The sequence below is a fragment of the Daphnia pulicaria genome, chromosome 1 (assembly GCF_021234035.1).
Source record: "Daphnia pulicaria isolate SC F1-1A chromosome 1, SC_F0-13Bv2, whole genome shotgun sequence".
Lineage (NCBI taxonomy): Eukaryota > Metazoa > Arthropoda > Branchiopoda > Diplostraca > Daphniidae > Daphnia > Daphnia pulicaria.
The window spans coordinates 24,459,696-24,484,991 of NC_060913.1; the positions used below are offsets into that span (position 1 = coordinate 24,459,696).

At 41.0% G+C, this 25,296-nt stretch overlaps 2 protein-coding genes and 1 long non-coding RNA gene across 36 annotated transcripts; 1 reads left to right on the forward strand and 2 right to left on the reverse strand.

Annotated features, from left to right (window-relative positions):
- Positions 1–1,826: 1,826 nt before the first annotated feature.
- On the forward strand, positions 1,827–3,389 carry LOC124318804. Of its 3 annotated transcripts, none has more exons than XR_006912491.1 (8): positions 1,827–1,860; positions 1,958–2,048; positions 2,109–2,226; positions 2,301–2,476; positions 2,558–2,716; positions 2,779–2,978; positions 3,054–3,198; positions 3,270–3,389. It is a non-coding gene; the product is annotated as an uncharacterized LOC124318804 (long non-coding RNA). The 3 variants fall into 3 exon arrangements; XR_006912497.1 differs by having other exon boundaries at positions 2,150–2,226; XR_006912503.1 differs by having other exon boundaries at positions 1,962–2,048.
- An 877-nt stretch (positions 3,390–4,266) lies between these two features.
- Positions 4,267–24,290, reverse strand: LOC124317474. 14 transcript variants are annotated; one of them, XM_046782769.1, is made up of 7 exons: positions 24,278–24,290; positions 17,287–17,291; positions 6,364–6,380; positions 6,169–6,294; positions 5,877–6,097; positions 5,276–5,428; positions 4,267–4,873 (listed from the first exon to the last, which is right to left on the reverse strand). In XM_046782769.1, the coding sequence occupies exons 4-7, from the start codon at positions 6,257–6,259 to the stop codon at positions 4,808–4,810; spliced, it is 531 nt and encodes a 176-aa protein (XP_046638725.1). In that variant the 5' UTR covers positions 6,260–6,294; positions 6,364–6,380; positions 17,287–17,291; positions 24,278–24,290; the 3' UTR covers positions 4,267–4,807. The 14 variants fall into 14 exon arrangements, 2 of the variants coding, with proteins under 2 accessions (XP_046638725.1, XP_046638724.1); XM_046782768.1 differs by having other exon boundaries at positions 6,357–6,380; positions 24,278–24,289; XR_006912111.1 differs by lacking the exons at positions 17,287–17,291; positions 24,278–24,290 and adding an exon at positions 5,632–5,676 and having other exon boundaries at positions 5,276–5,528; positions 5,877–6,108; positions 6,357–6,384.
- On the reverse strand, positions 9,523–21,064 carry LOC124314274. 19 transcript variants are annotated; one of them, XM_046779480.1, is made up of 21 exons: positions 20,935–21,064; positions 20,746–20,750; positions 18,008–18,098; positions 17,800–17,945; positions 17,520–17,731; positions 17,265–17,457; positions 16,890–17,192; positions 16,162–16,322; positions 15,962–16,093; positions 15,704–15,852; positions 15,473–15,619; positions 15,054–15,305; positions 14,830–14,987; positions 14,637–14,768; positions 14,477–14,573; positions 14,278–14,415; positions 14,076–14,210; positions 13,628–14,009; positions 12,192–13,551; positions 10,971–12,110; positions 9,523–10,868 (listed from the first exon to the last, which is right to left on the reverse strand). In XM_046779480.1, exons 17-21 carry the CDS (start codon positions 14,150–14,152, stop codon positions 10,642–10,644), a joined length of 3,186 nt encoding a protein of 1,061 aa, XP_046635436.1. In that variant the 5' UTR covers positions 14,153–14,210; positions 14,278–14,415; positions 14,477–14,573; positions 14,637–14,768; positions 14,830–14,987; positions 15,054–15,305; positions 15,473–15,619; positions 15,704–15,852; positions 15,962–16,093; positions 16,162–16,322; positions 16,890–17,192; positions 17,265–17,457; positions 17,520–17,731; positions 17,800–17,945; positions 18,008–18,098; positions 20,746–20,750; positions 20,935–21,064; the 3' UTR covers positions 9,523–10,641. The 19 variants fall into 19 exon arrangements, with proteins under 19 accessions (XP_046635436.1, XP_046635439.1, XP_046635433.1 ...); XM_046779483.1 differs by having other exon boundaries at positions 17,520–17,656; positions 17,723–17,731; positions 17,831–18,098; XM_046779477.1 differs by having other exon boundaries at positions 17,520–17,656; positions 17,723–17,731; positions 17,800–18,098.
- Positions 24,291–25,296: the final 1,006 nt, after the last annotated feature.

Here is a 25,296-nt window from a genome sequence, read left to right on the forward strand (position 1 = left end):
AAACACATTTTCACTCTACATCTAGCGCTAAATAAACGCGCATGGCGCTAGTGATGTATTTGCGATTTACTTGCGCGCGATGCGCTAAATTATTTAGCGCAATTCATTCCATCGTAGCATTTTATGGAACGCGTAAGCGCTTCGTTAATTTAACTAAATGGTTCAGGAAAAGAACCATTGCGCGACTGGCTCCATTATTTCAGCGCTTATCACGAGTAATTTTGCTTGTCCTATAGCGCTTATCGTCGTCCGTCCGCTGTTTAAGGCTGTTTCGCTGCGCAAAAAATGTCAAAGTTTTAGCGCTGCGAAATCGTAAACTCGCTTATGATAAACTTAAGATTAACTTGCGCTCAATGCGCTAAATAGCCGGATTAAGTTCATTACATAAATTAAGAAGCGCTCATATAATTTGCTGAAATAAATATTTAGCGCAGATCTAGCGCAAAATATATTGACTTCATTATTTTTCGCGCTAAATATTTCTTTTTGCTAGTTATTTCAACAAAGCTAATACAAGCGCTAATATGATGTACGGGCGCGCGCTTCTCGTCCCGTCTCGTCCATTTGCCGTAATCGTTTTCCCTTTCGTAACTTTTTATTAAAAATAACGAAACGCTTGCGGGTTTCCTAAATAATGCAATAAAATAAATTGTGCTAAATATAGTGCATCACGCGCAAGTTTATCGCAAACACATAGCTAGTCCCACGATCGCTTCGATAGCGCTAGATCTAGCGTGAAACATTTGAATGAATTATTTTTCACGTGTATAATGATCCGCCGAAAACAGCGAAAGGACTAGCGGAAATAGCGAAAGGGCTCGCATTACTCGTCTAACCAGTCAGCGCAGTCGTTTTCCTTTGGATTAAATACAAAAAGTTAATTTAGAGCGATTCGCATTAAGTAGCGTTATTTAAGCGCTTGCGCTTTTTTAAATATATGATTAAATAATTCGCTCTAATAGAGCGCATATCGCGCAAGAAGCGTTAAACATTTATTTTAACGCTTGCGTGTTTCGTAAGTTATAAACGGACTCGAGACAAGCGCTAAAATTATCGACGGGTGTGCGCAACTTGTCCAGTCGCCGCAATTGTTTTCTCTGTCGCATTTATTATTTTAATTAACGAAGCGCTTGGGCGTTTCGTAAATAATACAATGAAATAAATTGCGCTAAATATATATTTAGCGCATCGCGCGCAAGTTTATCGCAAACCAATTGCTAGCGCAACGCGCGCTTAGCGCAAAACATTGGAATGGCTTATTTTTCGCTTATAATAAGCCGCCGAAAACAGCGAACGGGCGACAGCGCTAAAATAGCAAACGGACCAGCGATAAGCGCTTTAAAAAATCGGACGGGCTCGCGTTACTCGTCTGACCAGTCGCCGCAGTCAGCCGCAGTCGTTTTATTTCGCATTACATTTAAAAAAATAATAATTTAGAGCGACGCGCATTAAGAAACGTTATTTAAGCGCTTGCTCGTTTTTTAATTATGTGATTAAATCCCCGTTTGTATACTACTGGATTCAAACTGGCTATAAAGGGGGTGGAGATGTGGCATGAAGTAATTATTTTGACCGCTAGGTGGCTGCCGTTTTTATATTGAACTTTTTTTGGATTATATACTGAACTTTTTTGGGGTTTTATATTGACTTTTTTTTGCTTAATATATCAACTTTTTGTTTTTTATATTACACTCTTTTTGGTTTTTATGTAATACTTTTTTCAGTTTTATATTGAATTTGTTTTTTATATATTCTTTTCTGTTTTATATATTGATATTTTGAAAATCATTATTATATTGAAAAAGTGGCGGTTTTGGGCTTCCATATAAGCTAGCTTCGAAAATTACCAATGATTCATAGGTAAACTCGAGTGATTTCGTCTGTAATAACTTGTCGGTGATGTGTTCTATTCCGTGTATATGTTGGATAACCTTAATGTTTTTCATCAAACTCACAGTCAGAGTAAACGTGAAAGTCATGCAACCTACCATCAACTATTTTGTTCAAACTCATTGTATTCTACTGAATGTGTCATCAAAATGATACAGGTAAAAATCAACACTAGCTTTATTTCATGCTAAACATATATTCTTCTCATGTTTTATTAGGATTAATCTTAATTATCTGCTGTGTGTATTGGACTTGCTAGATCACCGACCCCAGCATGGAACAATCTCTCATTCCATCTTATAGAGAATCTTGGATAACTGATTTGCGGTTTCATTTGTATAAAAGTTCACTTGTCATGTTACTGAACTTTATTAATTTCAGTCTAATATGAATTTTTGTTTTATTTACAGGTTTCTAAATTGGCATGACTGAATATATATGAGAAGTTATGTCCTTCCAAGAAAAGGACTTAGGCCTACAGTCAACAAGATTCCTTGTTTGCTAACCCGTTGGCTGCTACCCATGAATCTCCCTATTTTTCAACAACAAAAAAGAGGATAAATATTGTGATCATGCTATCATCATTGTAAGTTGTGTTTACATTGAATTTAGAGAAGTTGTCATACTAATATCAATTTTAACGATTGTTTGGTTTATTCTTATTTAGATGTTGCCTATAAGACCAAATGTGGGGCATCTGGTTATCCCTCCAAAATAAGGCAATGACCGCACGTTCAACGCGGATCATTCGCTTTGTCATCGAACTTGACTCATTCCATCTTCTGGATTGCTTAGGAAAGCTGATTGGTGTTACCTGTCAACCTGTGTAACTTCATTGTCATGTGTCACTGAATTTAAATTTTGTTTACATTTTGTTTCTTGATTTAGCCATTTAGGTAATGACCGAGAAGATGCGGCCTACATGAACATCATTTAGGTGGCCAGCATCATTCGACTACCCAACCGGCTTCTACTACCCTGCTCTCAACACAGCACGGAGTTTTACCCTTAGATTTTTGGCTGTTTGCGATGTGTGATGGCGTTTCCTTGGACGAGATGATGATTTTGGCGAGAAAAATATTGCATGAGTATTATACTTCAAACTGTTTAATTATTCTTTTACTTATTTTAAAAATGTTTTTTTTTTTTTTTTTCATTTACAGGTTCTAACCTTCAGGTTCCTAAATATGAAAAGTAATGTTCTTTCAAGAAAGTCAATGAGGTCCCTTACTCCCTTGTTTGCTAACCCAATGGCTGCTACCCTTGAATCTCCCTATTAGCTCCTTACACAGTCCCTCTTGATTTGAGGTATTGCTTTTTGTCGCTACAATCTTATTGAAAATTATTGTCATCCAATTAAATGTTCATTCTGCTTACAGGGTAATCCTTCGCTAATGATCATGGACTCCATTGGTGAAACTGAAAACCGACGAGAGAATGCTGTAATCCAAGACTGATAAATTGTGTAGTTAGATTAAATTACAAGTGCATTTCTGGGCTCCCTTCTTTTCTGTGGCCCCGTTTCCCTAACTAACCACTAACCAACGCCCGCCGGTGGTCACTCACCCGCTGTGAAACCAGGAGGAGGGGAGGGCTCTGGTTGAACGGGGACTTGGAAGGCGCATGATCCGACGAAAACTTTTAGAGGGTCATGAGTCTAACCCGGAAGCCTATTATGACTAATCGCTCCCCAGTAAAATTGCCTCGCACTCTTCTCTCTTCTTCCATTTCCAGGTAACCTCCCTGGATCTACGCCGACACTGCATGTGCGAGTTTTAGCAAGCAATCCGCCACCCAATTTGACAAAAAGTGATAGTTTGTTTTCTACTGAAATTTCGTCAGACAGTTACAAAATTTCTAATTCAACAATCTCATGTAGAAATTTGCATCTAGTCTACTGGTGCAAATTGTGATTCTTTAAGCTTGATTAATTTAAGTGATGTGTTGAAAGAGCAATTGTGGGTAGCTAAACAATTGAACTAATCCACTTTTTCTGAATATTTCGGTTTAAGAATTAAGATCACTTTGTTGTTTTTAGATTTTCTTGTGATCTATCTTCAAAATATTCTGAAAAAGCGAATTAATTCAATTTATTGGCTACTCACAATTTTTTTAACACATCTCCTAAATAATCAAGCTTAAAGAATCGCAATTTGCACCAGTAGACTAGATGCAAATTTCTACATGAGATTGTTGAACTAAAAATTTTTAACCGTCTGACGCAATTTCCGTGAAAACAAAATATCACTTTTTGTTAAATTGGGTGGCGGATTACTTTGCTAAAAAGCCTCGCACAAAAAAAATTGTTTCGAACCGGACGCTCTGTTTAATGAATTGTTTATTTTGCAAGTGTTCTAGAATAAAAATGAGTTTTTACATATTATAGAGTTGGTTTATTTATTCAACAATAACATTTACATATTTTTGTGGGGAAATGGGGGTTTTAGGAATAGATGTTGGTGGAAGTTATGGGGTTTGAGGAATAGATGTGGTTATATAGATGTGATAGACGAAGGATTTTTTTTCTACCTTATTAAAACAAACCACGACTTCTTCTAGTTAATGAAAATCAATTGCCCCCCCCCCCCAATCTCCTCCTCGCTGATTTCCCAATCGCGAAGGCATGTTTATTATTTGTTCAACGTAAAAATTCCCCGTATTACTATTTTTTTTCATTCTCAACATATAAACGGTTAACTTCATAGACGCAAATAGCAATCAAACAAAATACTGGATGTAACTTATGTAGCACAACACCAGCGATTCAACACCAAGGAACTTTTCTGTTCCTTTTCAACATATAAACGGTTAACTGCATAGACACAAATAAGAATTAAACTGGATGTAACTTTTATGCACAACACCAGCAGTCCGGCACCAAGAAACTGCAACAGCATAACTCGATGCAAAAAATCTTTCACCAGTATAGGCTGCAACAACAAGCCATATTGGACAGCAACATCACTGCTACGTAAACATAAACCTATGACCAAAATGAAATTAATGTTTGATCAATGAAAATTTTGTATAAAATAAAAAAAAATCACTTCAAATGGAGATCACCCAAATATTCTATGGCGACACTATCTGATATAAACTATTGTTTAAACAAAAATTTACATAGATTACTCATTTAAGATTTCAAAACAAATTCATTTGAAATTTGTAGTGCTCTGCAGCAAAACAAAAACATTCTTCTACAGTATCTGCCTATCTTGTTAACCAATTCCCCTTAAACAATCCATAACTCAATTTACATATGATCAAAGGAAAGAGCTGTTGACATGATGAAATCCCCAAATGTTAAAATTAAACAATGTAAGCAATTATAGTAGTCCAAGCATGATACTTTCCAAGTTAGAAATTATTATTTTTATCAAATTACCATTTCAATGAGTCTTCTTGCAGTTCTACCAGATGTCCAACATTTCGGCAACCACAATGCAGCATGATTCAGCGTCAACTCAGATATGGCTGATCCCAGAAGACTTGAAGCATGGGACTCTCCCACACTCCAGGACAACATCAGCACCAAAGACTGCATGCAACAGCTCAATTAATTCACACCTTTCACTGGATGACTGCAACGAATCCATGCGCACATTAGACTGCAACAAAGAAGCACAGACTTCACCTCACTATTGAAAAACAAAAACAAGTTACTAACAAGGAACAGAATCTCATGTGGCATAACAAAACGACAGAAGTATGAAGCTAAACTATACAATCTCTCAAAATTACCTTGATAAATCTTACAAAGGAATTTGTAGTTGTCAAGTTTTCCAACTTGAAAATAACAAATGTAATCCACATTTCCATAATGGTCTTAACTCATAATTGCAACAGAGAAGCAAAGGGGTCTACTCTCTAGTCATTAACTAAATCTGTAGCGATCAACTATCAGTTGAATACAAAATACAAAATAAAAAAACAAAAATAAAACACAAGATTTCTCAAGTTATAACCAATAATATCAATCAAATTACCAATTCAAGAAGTTTTCCTGCAGTTACACTTGGGATAGCACCAGCTCGATAAACTGCATGCAGAAGCTGCAACTCAACCATGACTCGATCACACCTTTCACCAACTGGCTGCAACAAAACCACATCAATGATACTACAGCCGGCAGCATCAATAAAGCTCAGACTTTGTCGTGTTTTAAATTTCTGCAACAGTTGAGCAAAGGGAGATCTCCATTTCTGACCTGAAAATCAACTAATAAAAGTAAAACCTATTGCATTATTGCAGGGAGACTGATCAACAAAATTACTTTACTAGCTCTGAAGTGTTTCTGCACGAGATGAGACGTACAGCTAACAATGGCCGACATTTCGACAAAATGGACAGCAGTTTCGACCCACGTCATCACATTTGGCTAAGTGAAATTATATGCCAGATTGCCTGTAAATTCAGACAGAGACGTCAAAGATTAATTAAATTTAAGAGATCCAAACTAGCATTACCAATTACATTTAATGGCTAAAAATGTAATAATGTAATATGCGCTACTATGCCCCAATCAATGGCGTCATTTTCAGATTTTCTTTCTTCACGTCACGACTAGACAAACAAATGATAAGAAAGAAGCAAGCTAGGGGCTAAACGGCTAGCATGCGCCCAACAACTGAAGATAATAACCGCCAGATGTCCTCTTCGGCCCCAGACATAGCATGTTCATTGTTCAATTTCATGGTTGCTTTGGTCAACTACCGATTTTTGTTCCATTTAAAAAAAAATCAAAATAAATCTACAAAAGTAAAAACTAAAATTTCTACATACCTAAATGCACTACCCAAAAGTCACCAGTAAGTTGACAGGTGTGCCTGTCTCTGGAGTATTCATGGTGTTGTATGTTATAGCCAATAGTTGATCCACGTTAATGTAAAGGTACCGACGAACTTTCAATACACAAGCCGTATTCTCAAAAGTAGTAACCTAAAAGGGTAAAATCAGAATAATATTGCGATTCTAATAATTCAATGATGTGACACAGATGAAACTTGCATGTATGGTAACACTGATCTGTAGGGCTAGGCTATCCAGAAGACGGAATCAGTCAAGAGATGATGACAGTGGCTGACAACTTGCTTTCTCTATAAAAATATAAAAATTAGGCAGATTACATAAATGATTATAAAACGAGGGAACAAACAGCCCGCGCAAAGGAGCTAACATAGTAACATGGGAAGGAAGACGCGTGGTAGTCAACGGATTGATGATTAAAAAATATCATACCAACAACAACAGCTGATCATTAATCAAATGTCAAAACAAAGAATCATTTCCTTGGTCCTTGGTCCAAAGATTCATATCCTTTGGTTGGTTAATAATAAGTATAACAGAGTCAAATAAAATCTTGGTCTGATACATCGTCTAATAGAAGGAAATGCCAAGCGCCACCAGTAATTTCATCCTGTGTATCAAATAATTGGTCGCAGAGTGCTCAGCAATTGTATGATTAACTTCTCTATCTTAGTCACAACTGAGTAATTTGTTTTCGCGAAAAAAAGTCTGTTGTACTTGCAATTAAGTACTCGAGACCAAAACCTTGAATTAAAAAAAAACAAATAATTCTCAAATTAATTTTAGTTCAGCGGTTTAACCCATTATCAGCCATCCTTTTACCCTTCATTTTGTAGGTGCCATGAAAATTGAGCTCTGTCAAATACTAGCTTTGACTTGTAACGCGAGTTCGTTCATATTAAAAACAAAATGTCCAACAAAAGTAATACTAGTTTACATGTTATTTAAAATTCTTGTTGTGGTTTAGCAATCAAATCAACACGTTTGCTTTGTGTACGAATAAAATGATATTGACAGTTTTGACATCTTTATAACATATAAGCTATGCAGTCGTCTGCAATGGTACCGTGTTGTCATATTTTCGTTCCAGTTTTTTTATTCTTGATTTGTTGTCTTCTTTTTGTGATCGTTTTTTCTATAGATTGATTGATTGCTTTATCAGGGAGGGGTATTGAATTGTTTTTTGCCTGAATTGACTATTGAGTAATTAAAAAAATTATGATCGTCGTTTATTGAACAACTACGAACTACGATGAATGATTGTGTGTCTTTTCGTTTTAAAATGACCATATACACTGAGTAAACTATTTTAACTTTTTTTCTAACTAATAGAACCGTCGTTTACATTAATTTAATTATTTTTATGTCCCGTGGGGCAAACAAAGAAAATTTCGGAAACACAGAACTGGTCCAAAATATTTAAAAAAAGAAAGCATCCGCATCCTCTTAATTAATAAAAAGAGTGCACTGCCCAGGTGCACTGGCAATGCACTCACACTTTTACTTCCGCACTTTCACTTTCACTGATATCCACATGGAATTTACCCTCTTCAAGGGAAGGGTATTAGGACTGATATAGAGATTACATACGAGTTGTCAACGCATGTCAACAACTCCCCTTACGTATTTGTTGTCAATGTCAATGACATTTCATCCAACACTTCCGTAAGGCAGCGTCCCCTTTGGGCCGATCTAGGAACTCTACGACGTAATATCATCACATCGCAACATCTCTATACAGTAGATCAGGCATGCGACTTCTTTCGCGGGTGCCCCCTTGAACCCCGTTTGATCCGTCCAATTAATCGGACACATTTCATTATATTTATGTCGTGCAGGTTTTGGTAATAAATGTTGGCCCTATAATTTCGCTCACTTTTCACTTCACCCGTCCCGAGATTTGAACTCGTAACCTTTCGCGTGCGAAGTACAGTCGCTCTCCCACCCCCCGCTGAGGGTTCCTTAGTATCGATACAAAAGTAAATAATATTGTCATCAACATCCGATAAGATGGCGCTGTTCATCTCAAAGGAATTCTGGGAATGCTATTGATAAATGTTATAAGAAAAAGTTAGAGAAAGCAATAAAAACATAAAACCATAAGAATGTTTTGAAATGTGTTACAAAAATGATAATAATAGAAAAAATTCAAACAAGGAATTTCCGATTATTTTCCCATGTACAAAATTTTTTTTGCCAAAAATTTAATATCAGATTATTTTTTTTCTACATCTTTTAGTTCATTTTTCATTTATTATTTTAAATATTCGATTAGCTAACTTTTCTCATTTTACCACAAGATGGCGTAGCAGTTTGTTTAGTCGTCTGCTAGTTTATTTTGCTATTTGCTTTACCGAAATGTCTTTGGAGTTTGTGGCTTTTGCATTGCACCCTTTTTATTGATTTATTTACTTGTAATTGCTTTGCCTTTTATTGGTTCGCGTTTCCAAATTTTACATGCATGAATGATTTCCAGGTGCCTAGAGGTAACTGGGCTTCATTTAGTAAAAGCGGCTTGTGACTTGTGAGTGTGTTTTGTATACTCAAGATGACTTGTGCTTTCAATGTTTTGAGAGCATCCGAATTATTAAGTATTAGATTGCTTTTGTTTCAGCGTTCATGACTTTATGGCATGTGTTTGTTTCTGTTATAAAAATATCTAATGGATTCATTTATTTGCTAATGTTTCATGTAGTTCCCCTCTACACCTGCACAACATGGAATTGTAACTCAATAAATGGTCAAAGTTTAATTCATTATGTCGGGTATAATATTTCTGTTAAACTGTTTGTGGAGCTGGAATGAATAATTATTGAAAAAGATTAAGATCCAGCAGATCGTCGTTTATTGAAGGAACAATTAACTATGGTGAAAACATTGTCTTATTGCTTTATATACATGACATGGGCTTGAGTGTGTGTGTCTTCTCATTTATAAAAAAGGTGTGTAAGTTAAGTAGAGCCATATTAAACATTGAGTAAGTTATTTTAACTGTTTTTCTTTTTCTGACGACCGGAAGCGTTTCTTCCACATTCAGAGTTGCTCGCTCCTTTAAAAGTAGCCGACTGCCCTTTTCGATTTATTATTTTACACCCTACTACGTCAGACGTTTCCCCCGGCAATATAATATTATACCTAGTTAAGTACACAATGACATTGTTTAGGTAAAACAAGAACGAAAAGGGAATCGTATAACAGCAATCGAAAAACATTGAAAATTGACCGCTCATCAGCGTAGTAACCGACGACATTCACAATTGAATTGAAGAGATAAAGGCACACCATTTTCTGTCCACTGAACGAAAAATAATCAATCGAAACACGCACACGAAAACAAAAACACGTTGATAATATCGGCGAGACCAAACACAAAAAAAAAACTGTCAAAGAAACAAAAAAAAAAAGCCAATGACGAACGAGCGAGAGATATGATGAGCGGGAGAGCAAATGCCAAAAAATAGGAAGAGCCATGCAGAGCGGCGATTCGAGAGAGATAGAAAAAAGAAAGATATTTTATGCAAAAAGACCAGCAGTTTGAATTCAATTAATAATCAAGACAGAAAACAGTTCTAGTTTAAAGATTCTTAGTAAAGAGGCTTGGGTCAACTGAATCACAGTAAATTCCAAAGAGAAAAACCAAAAAAACGGACGTGCTATAATAATAAATGCCCAGGTAGGGCAAGTCTGTGTGTGGCATTACAAACTTCGTAAAGCTGCGAAGAGAATTTCTTTGCTTTCAATCATTTTGAAACATTCAACACAATCAAAGAGAAGAGAGAAAAAAGAAAACGAGCCATTAGAAAATATCCAAGGTGAAATTAATGAATAAATGATGATGATCATTCATTAGCAGTTTTGAGTGGGAGAGCGCGGATGCCGGAAGGTATGTTGAAGGTTAGAATGAATTCCAATTTCTTCTTCTTCTTCTTCTATTTTTGACGTCCTTCAGGCGTCTTCGCTGTCGCTGCTAGTGCTGAGATTGCGCTGACTGGGCTGCCCAAAGCTGCGGGTTATGTGCTGTGAAACGCGGCGGATTTTGTCTTCTCCGCCAATCAGCTGCTTGCTGGCCGCGACGTCCAACGACGCGTCGTCGTACAGGTCATCCGACGCCAAGGAACTCGGACCGTAGTTGTCGTACTCGGAATCGTACAACATGCTGCTCGTCATCTTATCTGCGACATTGAATTGAAAATGAAAAACGAATTTAAATTTTTAAAATCCAACAGGACGAAATAATTCAAAAAGAAACAAACAAGTTCAGTCAAAAATTTTACTTGAGCCGATTCCGGAAGCGGATGGATTGTTGGTGTACGTCTCCAAATTGAGGATGGGTTCGGAATCGAAGAAGCGGGAGGAAGCGCGGGAACTGAGACTCGTGTCGTCGGCCATGTCGAAATCGCCGACGGGAATTCCGTCGTTCAATAGTGAATTGATGTCACTCAGGGCCCCTTCGGCGTCGGTGAGTCCGGCGTCGTTGAACACCGAGAGGTTCTCCATGCCGGCGTCGTCCGTCGTGTAGCCCGTCGACTCCACGTCGCTGGCCAGGCCGAAATGGAATTTGCGCCGCCGGTTGTGGCAGAGTTTCCTGCCGTTGCCCAGCGACGGGTGTTGGTTGTTGGAGCCCAGCAGAGGTCCCTGCGGGCAATCCTGGTCCTGGCCGTCTTCGTTGCTGTCGTCGTCCGACAGATCGTCGTCGTCGTCTTCGCTCCACTCCGACTGGCTCGTCTCCGCCTGAAGGGCCGCCGCGCTGGCCAGGATCTGGCGCACTTGCTCCTGCTCCCGCCTGACGTCCACGGCCTCGGCCACTTCTTCGCGCTTCCGCTCGTCGTCCGTCGCGTTCTCGTATTCACTTTTCTTGGCCTGGCTTTTGAGACTAGGGAAGAGGCCGCCGCCGCCGCCATCCGACCGCGTCGGGCTGCCCAGATCCAGCGGGAACCGGCTGGGCGTCAGTTTGGACGATTCCGTCAGTTCCGAGCCGCCCTGAGGCGATCGAACCGTTTCGCCGGCCGTGGCCGTCAGCTGCAGGGTCATCTTGTTCTCCTGCGGATCGAAGCGGAGCCCGAAAACGCTGCCAATCTCCGACGTGCTGCTGGGACTGCAGACGGCCGAACTTGACTTGGTTCCGTCCGAGCTGATGACCAGCAACTTGGGCGGCGAAGGAGGTTGCGAGCGCTGCTGTTGCTCCTGTTCCGTCGTCTCTCCTTCCTCTCCTTCTTCCTCGTCGTCGTCGTCGTCATCCACCCGGCCTTCCGGCTCATCGTCGTCGTCGACAAACTCGAAACTGGCGCAAGATTCCGCCACGCAAGACTCGGCCATGATGTCGGAATCGGCGGCAGTGGTCCCCGACTTCATCGAGCGGCTGCTGCTTCCGGCCGTCGTCAATTTGGGCGTCGGCACTTTCAGCAAATGCAAATCTGCCATCCGACATTCCCAAAATAATTATTTGTTTTTCAAATGAATCCGGAATCAATCAAAGTTGTGCAAAATCATTTTACCTTTGAGTTCGATCGCTTCCGTCGTCGATGCGGCGGAAGCCATGCCGGCCGTCGGCATCCTAGAGGGCGTCGATTGGGCCACCACTTCGGGCCGGTGCCCGTTGGCCGTGAATTCGGCGTTCATGCGAGACCAGGCCTTTTCGATGTCCAGGCTGAGCGGCAGGAGCGACGGAATACGGAAATTGGGTGACGTTCCGGGACTGTCCGGGTCGACTTCCGCTTCCGTCTTGGTGTAACTCTCGTCCGACGAGCTGTCCTCCGTCTCGCTCTCACTTCGCTCGCTCCGGTTGGCCGAGCTGACGTCATCCGCCGACGAGTGGATTCGCGTCGAATAGGCCTCGCCCCTCATCGACGAACCGATTCCGGACAGACTCTCGTCCGACCGGTGGCGGAAGTTGCGGCCCATGGCTCGCCCACTGCTGCCCGCAGACGAAGTGCCGTGCGGAGGAGGTGGTGGAGGCGCCGGAAATTCGAAAGCCGGTCGGCCCGGAATTCCGGAATTTTGACCACCACCGCCGCCGCCGCTTCCGTGCTGGTGCTGCCTCTTGAGCGGTGGGGCGCTGGGCGATTTCTGCAGCTGGATCGGACCAGCCGTCACCGTCCTGACCGAGAGACCCATGCCCAGAGGCGATCCGCTTTCCGTTTCCGAACAACTCCGGATGGGGCTGAGATTCTGCAGTTGTTGTTGCTGCTGCAACAACGGCGGCGTTGGCTGATGTTGCATCTGCTGCTGCTGTTGTTGTTGTTGCTGCTGGTGGTGGTGGACGCGGCCGTTGCTGCGCGGCGGAGTGCTGCTGTGCCGAGGCACCGGCGGATTGGGCTGGATGCTGTTGGGAATGATGACCGGCGGCTGTTGTTGTTGCAACTGCTGCAGGTAAGGATTCTTGGTGAAACGAGGAACTTGGTGGTAGGCGGAAGTGGGCGGAGGTGGCGGAATCAGCGGCGGGGCCATCATCTCTTCCGAGAGCGGATGGAATCTCGGGTGGAGGGCGTCGTGCATGGGACTGCGCCTGTCCCGGCTGCCGCTTCCGCCGCTGTTGCTCCGGCCGACCGGTCTGAGCTGGACCAGCGGCCCGCCAACCATTTGCTGCTGGTGATTCTGCTGGCGGATCTGCTGGTGGACCAGGGCCAGCGGCGTAATGACTCCGCCGTACATGGAGGCCATGAGATTCGAGTTGTTGTGGTGACTGGGCTGCTTCATCATCATCATGGCGATGTCGTCCACCCGGACGGTGGCCGGCTGCTTGCGGTCCGTCAGGAAGTAGGTCGTCATCTCGCCTTTGCCCTTGACTTTGACCCGCCCACGGCACTGGAACTCGTACGGCTGGTGCCTCAGCACTTGATACACTTCCTCCGTCACCTGTCGAGTGGTGAATTTTCATTCCGGAATGATTTGACAATTTCATTTTTATTTAGGGCGGCAAATTTAAAATTACCTGAGTGTGGTTGGGTAATCCGGTGGAATCCATGCGACTAGCCACGTTGACCGTGTTGCCCCAAATGTCGTACTGCGGCTTGCGGGCGCCAATGACGCCGGCCACGACCGGCCCAATGTTCATGCCCACCCTGAGCGTGAAATTGTTGTACGAGTTCTCGTTGATGCAGAGCAGCTTCTCCTTCATGGCGAACACGAATTCCACCAGGGTGGCAAGGTAGAAGGAGGCCGTCACGTTGGCGTCCGTCTCCACTTGGCCGATCCGCATGTCCGGCATCAGCCCGACGGCGGCCATGTAAGTCGAGCCGACCGTCTTGATCTTGTCGACAGAACGGAATCGCTCCTCGCCCAGCAGCTCGTCAAAGTCGGCGATGATATGGTTTCTATACAAATATAATTTAAAAGAAATATGATTTTTGACCCCAACTATCCAATGATCATCGACTTACGTGTAACACCGATACCGAAAGTAAGGCACTGAAAGTAGCCGATTCCGTTTCGCCGTCTCCACCTTCATCTGCTTCATCGTCAGAGTTTATGTCTACTGTAAATTTTTTCGCCTTTGCTGTTATTACGTCCAATTTCTGCATTGGTATCAACATAATTTTTTAGATACATGCAAGTAAACTTAACACTATGATAAAACTCAACCTTTTGTTTGAGATCTAGTTCTTCCAAAGCTTCGCGGGCATCGGTTTGCTGTTTACGAATTTGTTCCAACTCTTTCTTGTTCTTCTCTTCGGCTATACAAGGTGTTAAGCCCCACTCTTGAATGCGTTGAGGCAAAATCTGTACGAAAACAACATTTTCCCACGGTTTTTTTATTTACAAAACTATTAAAATAACTAACCTGATAATTACGAGTAGTTCAAAATTTTAAACCACATTGGTCACTGCAATATTTACTTCCAGGTCGGGAAGCGTTGGGGACCATAACAGTGGATAATCTGAAATCAGGTTGATAATAACCAAAAATTCTCACATCAATAAAATCGTATTCAGCCACATACCTTTTGTTTATTCCGGGCCAGAGATTTTTCAACTTCGCTTTCACCTCCAGAATCTGTCGACGAAGTAATTCTCTTTCTGCGGCAATGTTCCCCAGTAGCCGCAGAGGAACGGCATCTTCCCTTTGTTTTTTCCTGAAACAGAAATTGTAGTTAAAGGGAATGAAATTGGAAGTGAAGTATAAAAATAAAACACCTTTCTATTGGTTGAATGTCGAGATGGTTTAGGGGCTGAACAGGAGGTTTCTCTTTCCGAAGACTTGGCTCCCGGACGTCATCGTCGGAATAGTTTGCTTCGTTCAGGACAGGGTTAATCACAGGATCATCTTCTTCAGATTTTATATTGACTTTCTTCTGCCGTAAATATTTGATGCATATTTTGTCATTTTAAGTGTAAAAGAAATTCCAATTGAGTAATACCTTTGGGGCGAAGGTGAGACAGACTCGATATTTGCATTGATGACGAGATTTTCGTTCGCAGGCGTCACACTTGTTAGTTATCTACTCTATAACAAGCGATACATTCACCACAATGGGGATATTGTGGAGTAGATTCCTTCTTTGCCTGTCTTTTTTTTTTTTCCTTTCTTTGCTGCCTCTTCCTTTCCTGCCTATTCTAATTTCTTTTGTTTGTAATTGATTGTTAAACTGGAATCCCATTTGTCAACATTTCTAAAAAATTAATAAAAAATAAAATTGCAATATGGAGAAACACAAAATCAATGCATTACGGGGCAGAAGAACTTTTTTATGAAGCGGGATTCTTCCTCAGTAATATCTAGTCAAATTTAAGCATATTCAAGTAACATTATCTTGTTATATTTAGATATACAATATACCTATGAAGTTTCCATGATGCCAATCTTCACAGTAGGATGCATAACAGATATTTAAAAATTGGAAAAACAAGATTGTTCTTCTAGACCATGTTCTTCTTGCCTCATCATAAGGTCAATCATCATAAGGTTGATATATATGTAATCTTTCTATATAATAATATACAAAAAAAATAATTAAAAGTTGTTCACAAAATCATAACGAAAGTAAAATCACTGAACATGTTACTGTACCGACATTTTTAGGAGGTAGGTTAGATAATCAAACAATTTGAAACGGCGAATTACTATAAGTTCTTGATACTAGCGAAATTTGATTCAATAACGTGCGGATTCAACTCTTTTTAAAAAGTGCCTTTCTTTCCTTGTTGTCGAATTGTGATCTGTCAACAAGCTGAGCTGATTGCTAATTGGCGAGGAGAAAGGGAACTGCTATTAAAATTGTAGCTAATTGGCGAGGAAAAAGGGAACTGCTATTAAAATTGTACTAACTTATTTGATCGTTGGTATATGAAAGTCGATGTTTGCATGCTTGGCAGTTGGTGTTGCATTCTCTCGTTGATTTTCACCAGTGGGTGAAGTACTGAAGTTCATGACAAGTAGCATGGACCTATATAATAGCACCTGTAAGAAGAATGAATATTTGAATGATAATAATATTCAATCATAATTGTAGAGACAGAAAGCAGTACCTCAAATCAAGAGGGCCTGTTTAAGGAAGTGAAGAAAATGATTCAAGGGTAGCAGCCTTTGGGATAGCAAACAAAAGGGACCTTGTTGACTTTCTTGAAAAGACATTACTTCTCGTGAAGTTAGTCGTTCATACAGATTTAGAAACCTGTAAATTTAGAACCTGTAAATTTGAAAAAAGTAAAACATACATCACCTTATTTAGAAATGTTTGTTATCAATGTGCTTGATGTCTATGATATAAAAGAATAATTTAGCAGTTAATAGTATACACTCGAAATCGTCGTACACAAGATAGAACACAAGTGCAGATCAATACTTAAAATACACGAAACTTGAGCAGCGCAATTAAATTAGCTTGAACATGGACTGACACCTTAAGAAATGTACACAAAAGCTCACTTGCTAGTTCAATACAAAGTACAGGGAAATGGACCCATAGTGGTAAGCAATAGCTACTCAACTATTGGAAGTCTTCATTTCAACCCAGATATTCATGGTCCCCGTAAAATTTTCTCACAGTAACTCCAATAAATGACTTTAGAAATGTGTGAAATAAAAGTAACTGATGCTGGTGCTTCTGAAAGCTGAAAAGCAATCTGAGGACATCTTGCGTAAAACAAAGACATGATATAAACAAAAACGTCCCTTTTCTAGCTCATCGACACTGAATCTAACTGAAACGACAATAACAAAAAAAAAAGACAAAAGAATAATACTTGATACTCACAAATCCTCATCAAAATCATGAACTCGTCGTCCTCAAGAGACTCCGTTCTGTGTTGAGACTTGAGAACAAGGGAAGGAGGAGTCAGTGAAGGGGGAGTTGACCCACTAGGCCGTCGGTTGAGTAGTCGAAGTCGAATTCTGCTGGCCGCGTAGCTGGAGCAGGCACCACCGCTCGGGGCAACGGAAGGATGGCACCATGTCAGCAGTACGTATTGCTGATGACAACACGCCAGTCAGTCGTCAATGATCTCTATTCAGTTTCCACCAATGGATTCAGCCTATGGATAAGAGGCGCAAGATTTACCTGAAACAAGAATGGAAATGACTTCAGATATATAAAAATGTCATGTTAGATTGTAACGACGGTAGGCAAAACCTCAAAATAAGAGCGGAAGAATGTAGACTTAATAGGGTAGAAGTCAACAGGTTAACAAACTAAGAGCTTTGTTGACTGTTTTAGTGGTGATGCCCTTCTTACTTCATGGCTGTAGTATTACTAGCACTCCAATTTCCGTTCCAAATAGTTTCGGTGTCGAGACAGAATGGTTTCGGTTCCAATCAATCATGATCTAAAAGAATAATTAAAACTGTTATTAATAATACTTGAAATTGACCCCACAGAAAGAAATACCTCAAATCAAGAGCGACCGTTTAAGGAAGTGAAAAGGGAGATTCAAGGGTAGTAGCCAACTGGTTAGCAAACAAGGAACCTTGGTGGCTGTATAGTCCTTATTGTCCTTTTTCTTGAAATGACATGACTTCTCTGAACTGAAAAGTCAACAGATATATAGCAAAGAGCCAGTCATCATATATACAGTAAAAGTGTAGCCTTACTTCACCAGGCTGTTGATGGAAAAATAAAAACACAATTACTATCAGAAACAAAGTCATCAAATAACTAAATGTGTAACCTTAGGGTTAAAAGTTGATCACCATAATTACTTTCACTGTTCTGAAGTATTTCTTAAGGTGATGAAAACATGAAACGTATTGCCAGACATGCAACAAGAGATGGCAGGGAAAAAGTACAGCAGTTTCAGGCCACATGATAATAAGTCTGCAACAATCGACACATTTCAGGATAACACCAGCACCACAGACTGAATGGAAGCAGCTCACCTCACCATTCACCAGCTGGCTGCAGCGAAACCATGAGCACGTCAGGGTCAGACAGCACTGCAGAAGCTCAGCCCTCACCTGGGTGTAAAACCTATTCGACAAATTTTTGTATTACCTTAGATTAACAGATATCTCTCGTGAAAAACCACACAAAGACAGGAATAAAGTTAAACTATGAAGTATATCATAATATCAGAAATTTTACAAAGGGATCTAGAATTTCAATCAAAGTCTATTAAACCCATTGAAAATTCAAACCAAAGGATGGCAAACGGAAAACCACAGTTTTTACTCAAAATTCGAAAACACGTTAGAGGAAAGGGATCTACTATCTGGTCATCAATAACTAAATCTATAGCCTTCTAGTTGTTAAGATCGAGCGGACAAGTAAACGGCTCGAACGTGATGAATCTTTGTATTTCACTCAGGGAAACGACGACCTTCGTTCAACTCGGTCGACACGAGACTGAGGCCTAGCTTTTAGCCCTCGGCTCAACATGGGGGCGCTCTAGCGGCCAGACGAGTCACAACATCCCCCCACAAGCTTTCACAGAATGGGGAAGCGAACAAACGACAGACGAAAAAGAGACAAAGCAAACGATCTGAATTAAGAATGAAGGCGATGGGTTGCATGAAGACAGCGATAAATGACAGGGGGAGAGGAGAAATTAGTGCGGGGGAAGCATAAAGTGAACATGACATAAAGTGGATATGATTGTTAAAGATCGAGGCGATTGGGGGCTCGGCGTTCGCGATGGCTACGTCGCGGGGGGGAATCGGATGACGGGCGATCAGTTGCTGGATGTGGAGCGGTTCCGTCGGCATCCGCGTCGCCAGGTGGCGTTTTCGGACTTCCTTCAGGATCTGGGGCAACAGCGGCTCGGATGGGACGTAGGAAGCGCCGGTTTCGCCAAAGGACACTCCCGCTTGCAAATTTGACGCGGTAAGAGCGGAATTTCCCGATGGCCACGATGACGCCGACCTTCTCCCATAACTTGGTCTTCTCATCTTGGATGCGGACTTCCGTTCCGATTTTGAGCGGTGCCAGAGGATGGGCGTGGACGTCATAGTAGAGTTTTGCTTTGGCGGAAGCGGCGGCGATGCGATCGCGCTCCATCGTGGCGGCTTTCCAGCGGGGCGCGTAGGAGGAATGATGGGCTGGTACGATTGAGCGCAAGTTGTGGCCAAAGACAATTTCGGCCGGGGAAGATCCCGTTTCTCCGGGGGTGTTGCGCAGCTCTAGGAGGCCTTGGGAAAATGCTTCGGTGGAAAAGTCGCCAGTAGGAGCGAGTTTGAGCACCAAAGACTCCATTATTTTGACGGCCGCTTCGGCGTGGCCGTTGCCCTGGGGATAGTGCGGAGACGATGGAGCCGGCGCTACGCCCCAACGATGGAGAAATTGCTGGAAAGATCCTGCTGCAAACTGGGGTCCACCGTCCGAGCGGAATCGGATGGGCACGCCTAAGTCGACGAAGTTCTCGGCGATGGCTGCTATGACGTCTTTGGCCGTCGGATCTCGATGCCACCGGTGAACCGCCGGCCAGCCGGACAAGCGGTCGATATAGACCAGCACGTGCAGGTTCCCGTGCTGGAAAAGATCAGCCGAGACGTCTTCGAAGATGCGATGCGGCGGTGGTTCCACTAACATGGGTTCCTTGGGTAGGCTTGGGCGGACCTGCTGGCAAGATTGACATCCTTCGACGAGGAGGACTATGTCGTTGGACATTCCGGGCCAGTAAAGCGCCTGCCGCGCGCGTCGTTTTGTCCTGGTGATGCCTTGGTGGGATGAATGGAGCTTCTGGAGGATCTCGCGTCGCGCTGCTTGGGGCACCACGATCCGACCGTTGTATAGCACCAATCCGTCGTCGACGGAGAGATCCAAGCGGATGGCCCAGAATTGGCGGACGTTGGCGGACGTGTGGCGGCGCTCGGACGGAAAGCCGTTTGAGATGGCCTGGATCAACTCGTCGTAGGCCGTGTCCGTCGCGGCTATCGATCGCAGATTGTCGAGTAGTGGGTCGCGCAGGTACGGTGTAGATTCCGGAGCCTCCTCGTTGCTCATCGACTGAATGCGACGTACGACGCAGTGACGCGCGTGCGATGAGATGTCCGCGTTGACGGCGTCGTCTTCTTCCGAGGGCTGGCCGACGGGAGAGCGGGATAAAGCGTCGGGAATAGAGTGATCTTTACCTTTCCTCCAGACCGTGGAGAAGACAAATGGAGAGAGACGTTCTTTCAGTCGTTGTAGTTTGGGGTTTTCCACCATGTCCAAGGTCTGCCGGTCCAAGATCGAGACGAGCGGTTGGTGGTCGACTAAAAGCGTGAAGTTCGGGAGGCCTAATAAAAACAAACGACATTTGCGCACAGCCCATTCAACGGCCGCCAATTCAAGCTCGATAATAGCGTAGCGTGTCTCCGGGTCGGTGCACCAACGGGAATTGCATTCGACGAGCTTCCAGATGGTGCCGTGCCGTTGCAGCAGGGCGTAGCCCAATCCGTGTTTGATGGACGCGTCCGTCTGCAGCATAGTTTCCAGCTTCGGGTCGAACTGCGTGAGGACTGGGGGACTGATGAGCGCCTTTTTGACGTCCTGGAATGCTGTCTCGTGGTCTGGGGTCCAGATGAATGGATTTGACGTGCGTAGCAGTGGGCGGAGCGGTTCTTTCAGCCCGCTGATGGAGCTGGAAAACTAGTTGGAACTAGTTGAAACTAGTTGGAAAGGAAAAAAACATTATTACCTCTTCTGTCAAATATTTCAAAATAGGATGAGACGTGCAGCCGGTACGCGTAGCAATGGAGGAAAATTTCGCACGACAGCATTCAAGCCAACCATGTCATCAGAACAAATGATTTGGTCGAGTGGAAATGGGTTGAATTAACTGTAGATTCACCAAAAAGTAATCTTAAAAGATCAAAACAAGAATTACCTTTTTAATGTTCATCAAAATGTTTGAGTGAGCATTTAACGACATCCTGCTCCGTCTGCTGGCTCAATGTCTCGGAAAAATAGCCCTGTGGCTAAATCCACAGTGACATCTAGTAGTAAAAAATGAACTACAATATGCTCTCTCAATACCAAATCGTGTGATCTCACAACACCAGTAGTGGAGTCAAGATATATTTTTGACCGGAAACAAATTGCAACACGAAATTTTTTTCATGAGCTTTGTTTTTACTATAATTTTATATTTTTTTGTAAAAACCCTTCTGAGAAATAATTATTTTTACTGTAAAAAAAAATAGAAAACAAAATGTAAAAATTTGAAAATGTATTATAATTGTGATAAGAAATAATAGAATTAATTTTTTTTCTATTAAATATTTTAAAAAACAACTTTTACAGTTAGAAAAATTGACATATTAACTAATTTTGCACAAAAGATCCAAATTTTAGGACAATTACATGACTAGATATAATGAGTTTACGGAGGGACTATCCGCCATAAGGTCCCTTGTAAACACCTTTTTGGTGATTTTATAAAATTTGAGGCATAGTCCCTCACAGTATATTTAATTACAGAAAAATCGTTAAAGCTAGAACATTCAAAATTGGAACCCTGATTAATAAAAAGACGGGGAACATTTATTAGCTGTCAAAAAATTTTATTTCTATTTCTTATCACAATTGTAATACATTTTCAAATTTTTACATTTTGTTTTCTATTTTTTTTACAGTAAAAATAATTATTTCTCAGAAAGGTTAAATTTACAAAAAATATAAAATTATAGTAAAAACAAAGCTCATGAAAAAAATTTCGTGTTGCAATTTGTTCCCGGTAACCCCCTTCCCCCCTTATTTCATATCTTGACTCCACTACAGTCGTAACGTAAAACAATCGTGCCTTTTGAATTTGAAAACTGATTGACTTTTTAATTCCAATTAAACGACTTTATACTACACTTTTTACTCTATTGCAACGTAAATTGTATTCACTCATCAGCAAGTAAGTGTTTCAAGCTCACGAAATTGAAATCCTAATTAGGAAAAAGTTTTTTAAAATTACGAATCGACTTGGTTTGTGAGGTGTAGGTCTAGCTCAATGTTTTTTTTGTCAGGTAGCTATGGGAAATCAGTTTGACTAGTGTTTAAGTACTTATTCTCATTGAATATGGATTTCCCCTTTAAAATCAGAGAAAAAGCTATTTTTTGTAGCATAAACTCATTGATTTCCTTGAATACATGTGTTTGGTTGTCGAAGAAGGTTCTTGTAGTTTTCACTTTTTTGTCAGGTAGGGAATCAATTTGTCTAGTTTTTACATATTTTTTCTCCTTAAGTAGGAGTTTTCCTTTACAAATTAGAAGAAAACTGTCTTTTGTAGCATAAACTCATTGACTAGCTTTACAACATATGTTTGGTTGTCGAAGAAGGTACTTGTAGATTTCACATGTGACCAGCCAGCGAGATGGCTGGCAGTTGCACAAACATTGAGTTTTAGTAATTGATGTACAGTTCACTTAGTGCATTAAACATGCATATACTGTCCATTAGGAAAATATGTAACTAGATTCTCAATTTTTTCAGGTTTTTACAGTTTTTACTCTATATATCGGATAATCAGCTTATATATCATGCTCCCATACAGCGATTATCTCGCAGCAAAACAAATGGCTTTAACCAACCAAGAGGTAAAGAAAGCCTTGCTGCTGCGTATGATTACGTCAGTGCTGGTCATCCAGTGTGCATGCGATCGCGAATTACAAAAATTGCTGCACACCACGTCGAACCATTGTTACATTTTGAACAACCGTATCGTACACAAACCGTGGCAGTTCCAAAATATAAGTTTTTTTATGGGGTCGGGGGGGGGGGGGGGGGGTGTGGGGGTTGCATTCGAACCGAATAGATAAATAACTTTTGATTTTAGATCGATGCCTCACATGACCACGGCTAAGATGTTGCCTGTGGGCCTACTGATCCAGTCTTAGAGAAATTAGATCAACAACATAGTCGTTCCTGGATAAAGGAATCTGAACCGTATGATAACTCCACAGCTGGCCAATTGAAAAGGGAGGTCGCATCCAAAAGGTGGCAGCGGAAATGGCATTGCAAATGAAGAAATTTAACCTAACCAGCAACAAATCTCAGTCCTCTGATGTCTACGAACATCAGCTCAAATTGGCAGAAGAAATTTTAAATTTTAATGTCGCCTTATCTGCAAGCTTGGCAAATTTAGAGCAGGTACTACCGTGTTTCTTTTTAGAAGTTTTCAACAAAAAATTGAGTCCACGTAAATTATTTTTTGTCAATAGATGAACACGAACAGAGTTAGAAAATATCCCCGAAAAAAATTTAAATTCTTCGCGCAGAGTTACGAGATAAAGAAGAAAACATCTTACGCCTCGAAGCTCAGTTGATTGTTGTGAGACTTCATATCGAAAAAGAAACGAGTCGACATGGCTAAAAAAAATTGCTTCCAAACGAGCGGAAATCATTTTAGGCTGTATTCAAAACTTCCAGTTTGTTAAAATTTCAATCGAACAATTTCCTGCCCGCCAAATATTTATTCAGTTAAAATTTGGTACTTACAAAGAAAAATGTAACCCACGTTAAATTTTGTAAATAAATAATTTTTCGATAACTAATCTAACGCAAAAGAGACTCAAAAAATTTGAGTGAAAACACTCGAATTCAAAAACAAAACAAAAAATCCCTTTTTGTCTTCTTGGATAACAAATTGCTGTTTTAACTTTTAAGACGCTCGAAAAAAAAGGAGTTTAAACGTGACGCTGTTTATTAGATTACTACATTCACGTATGTTTTGCAATTAAGATCATATTATAACATTTTTTAAAATTATGTGATGAAGTCAGAACGAGAGATAGAGAGTAGACTGCGGCTCGGATCAGTGTATTGGATACAACCGGTGCTCTATGAAGAGCAGACAGAGACTGAGAGGCATAGGGTGAGTGTCCTCTCATATATATGGAGCCGACGGGTGCCGTGTTGCCAGATGGTATCATCACACAATACAATTATTGATGCGTGAAAACATGATATAGAAATATAAAAAATATAGGAATGTACAAATAAAGCATGGACGATTTTTTTGGGAAACTGGGCCTTCGTACGAGAATACTCTGGTGTCGGTTCGGGCAAAAACCAAAAAGAGCCAGCTAGACTCAACATCCTTCTTGAAGCCAATCCGATATGGTTGAACCTTCAAAGCCCCACGAGGGGGGGAAATATCACCATATTTTGGTTCCTTCTTAACATGTCATTGGTAAACTGCATGGGTATAATGAAAATATAACAAAATACTGGCTGCAACTCGACACCAACACAGACACAGGTAAACTTGATGCAAACATTTTTATAAGCAACGTACAGCACGGCAGTTGACGGCAGCAGCATTACAGAAACTATTGGAACATCAACCTATAACCAATATGAAATTAAAGGAATCTTCTGCATCAATGGAACATACAATAAATACACACAATAAATTTTCAAAAGTTAACTGGATAAAATTGTCACCTTGCTTATCTTCAAATGATGCTTGTTTCGAAATTCATAAGGAGAGTAAATGAGATGCAGCTTGCAAGACTGGATGCAAGTGCTGGAATGGACGGCTGAAATTCCATGTGCCGTTATGGTCCATTCCCGTTATGTATCCTGAAATCCAAAATTAGAAATATCATGACTAATTTCAATTCGTTTAATCAATAAATTTACCATTCAGAAAATTACACATGTAAAATGTTATTCAGCTTAGATGGATGTGGACGACGTGGTGGATAGCACGGTTTCAAAATAGTTAATCTTCAAGCACAGCTTCAAGATTCTTCTACACAAAAAAAATGAAACAAAAACACTTTCGGGGTGACTCCGCATGTAATAGAATCTAAAGCAAACATCGCCATCTGGCAACAATTCAGAGGTAAAATCAAAACCCCAATTTTTTTCACAATTCACGCTACTAGACCATGACGGAGGAATGGAGTAGGTGCAACTCGGAGGTAAAAGGTGTCGAGTGCTGTCTTTGCTGTTGGCAATAGATTGGTAAATTTTTTCGTCACTGAAAATGAGGATAGAACGAAAAAAATGAGGGTGTCCTGAAAAAATATTCGTGAAACGTTTCCAGTTAACAGAAGACAACTTGGAATAATTTAATTTGGAAGGTAATTGAACAAGCTACAATTTAGTATGAATACTTGTTAAGTATTGAAAAGAAAATCTGTTAAATTTAAATATTTCCCTGTTGTTTACTGTTTTCGCGACCGAATCCACAGAGAATCAGCCCGAGGGAAGAAAAGGGAGAAAAGGAAAGTATGAAAAAAGGGAGCCCAT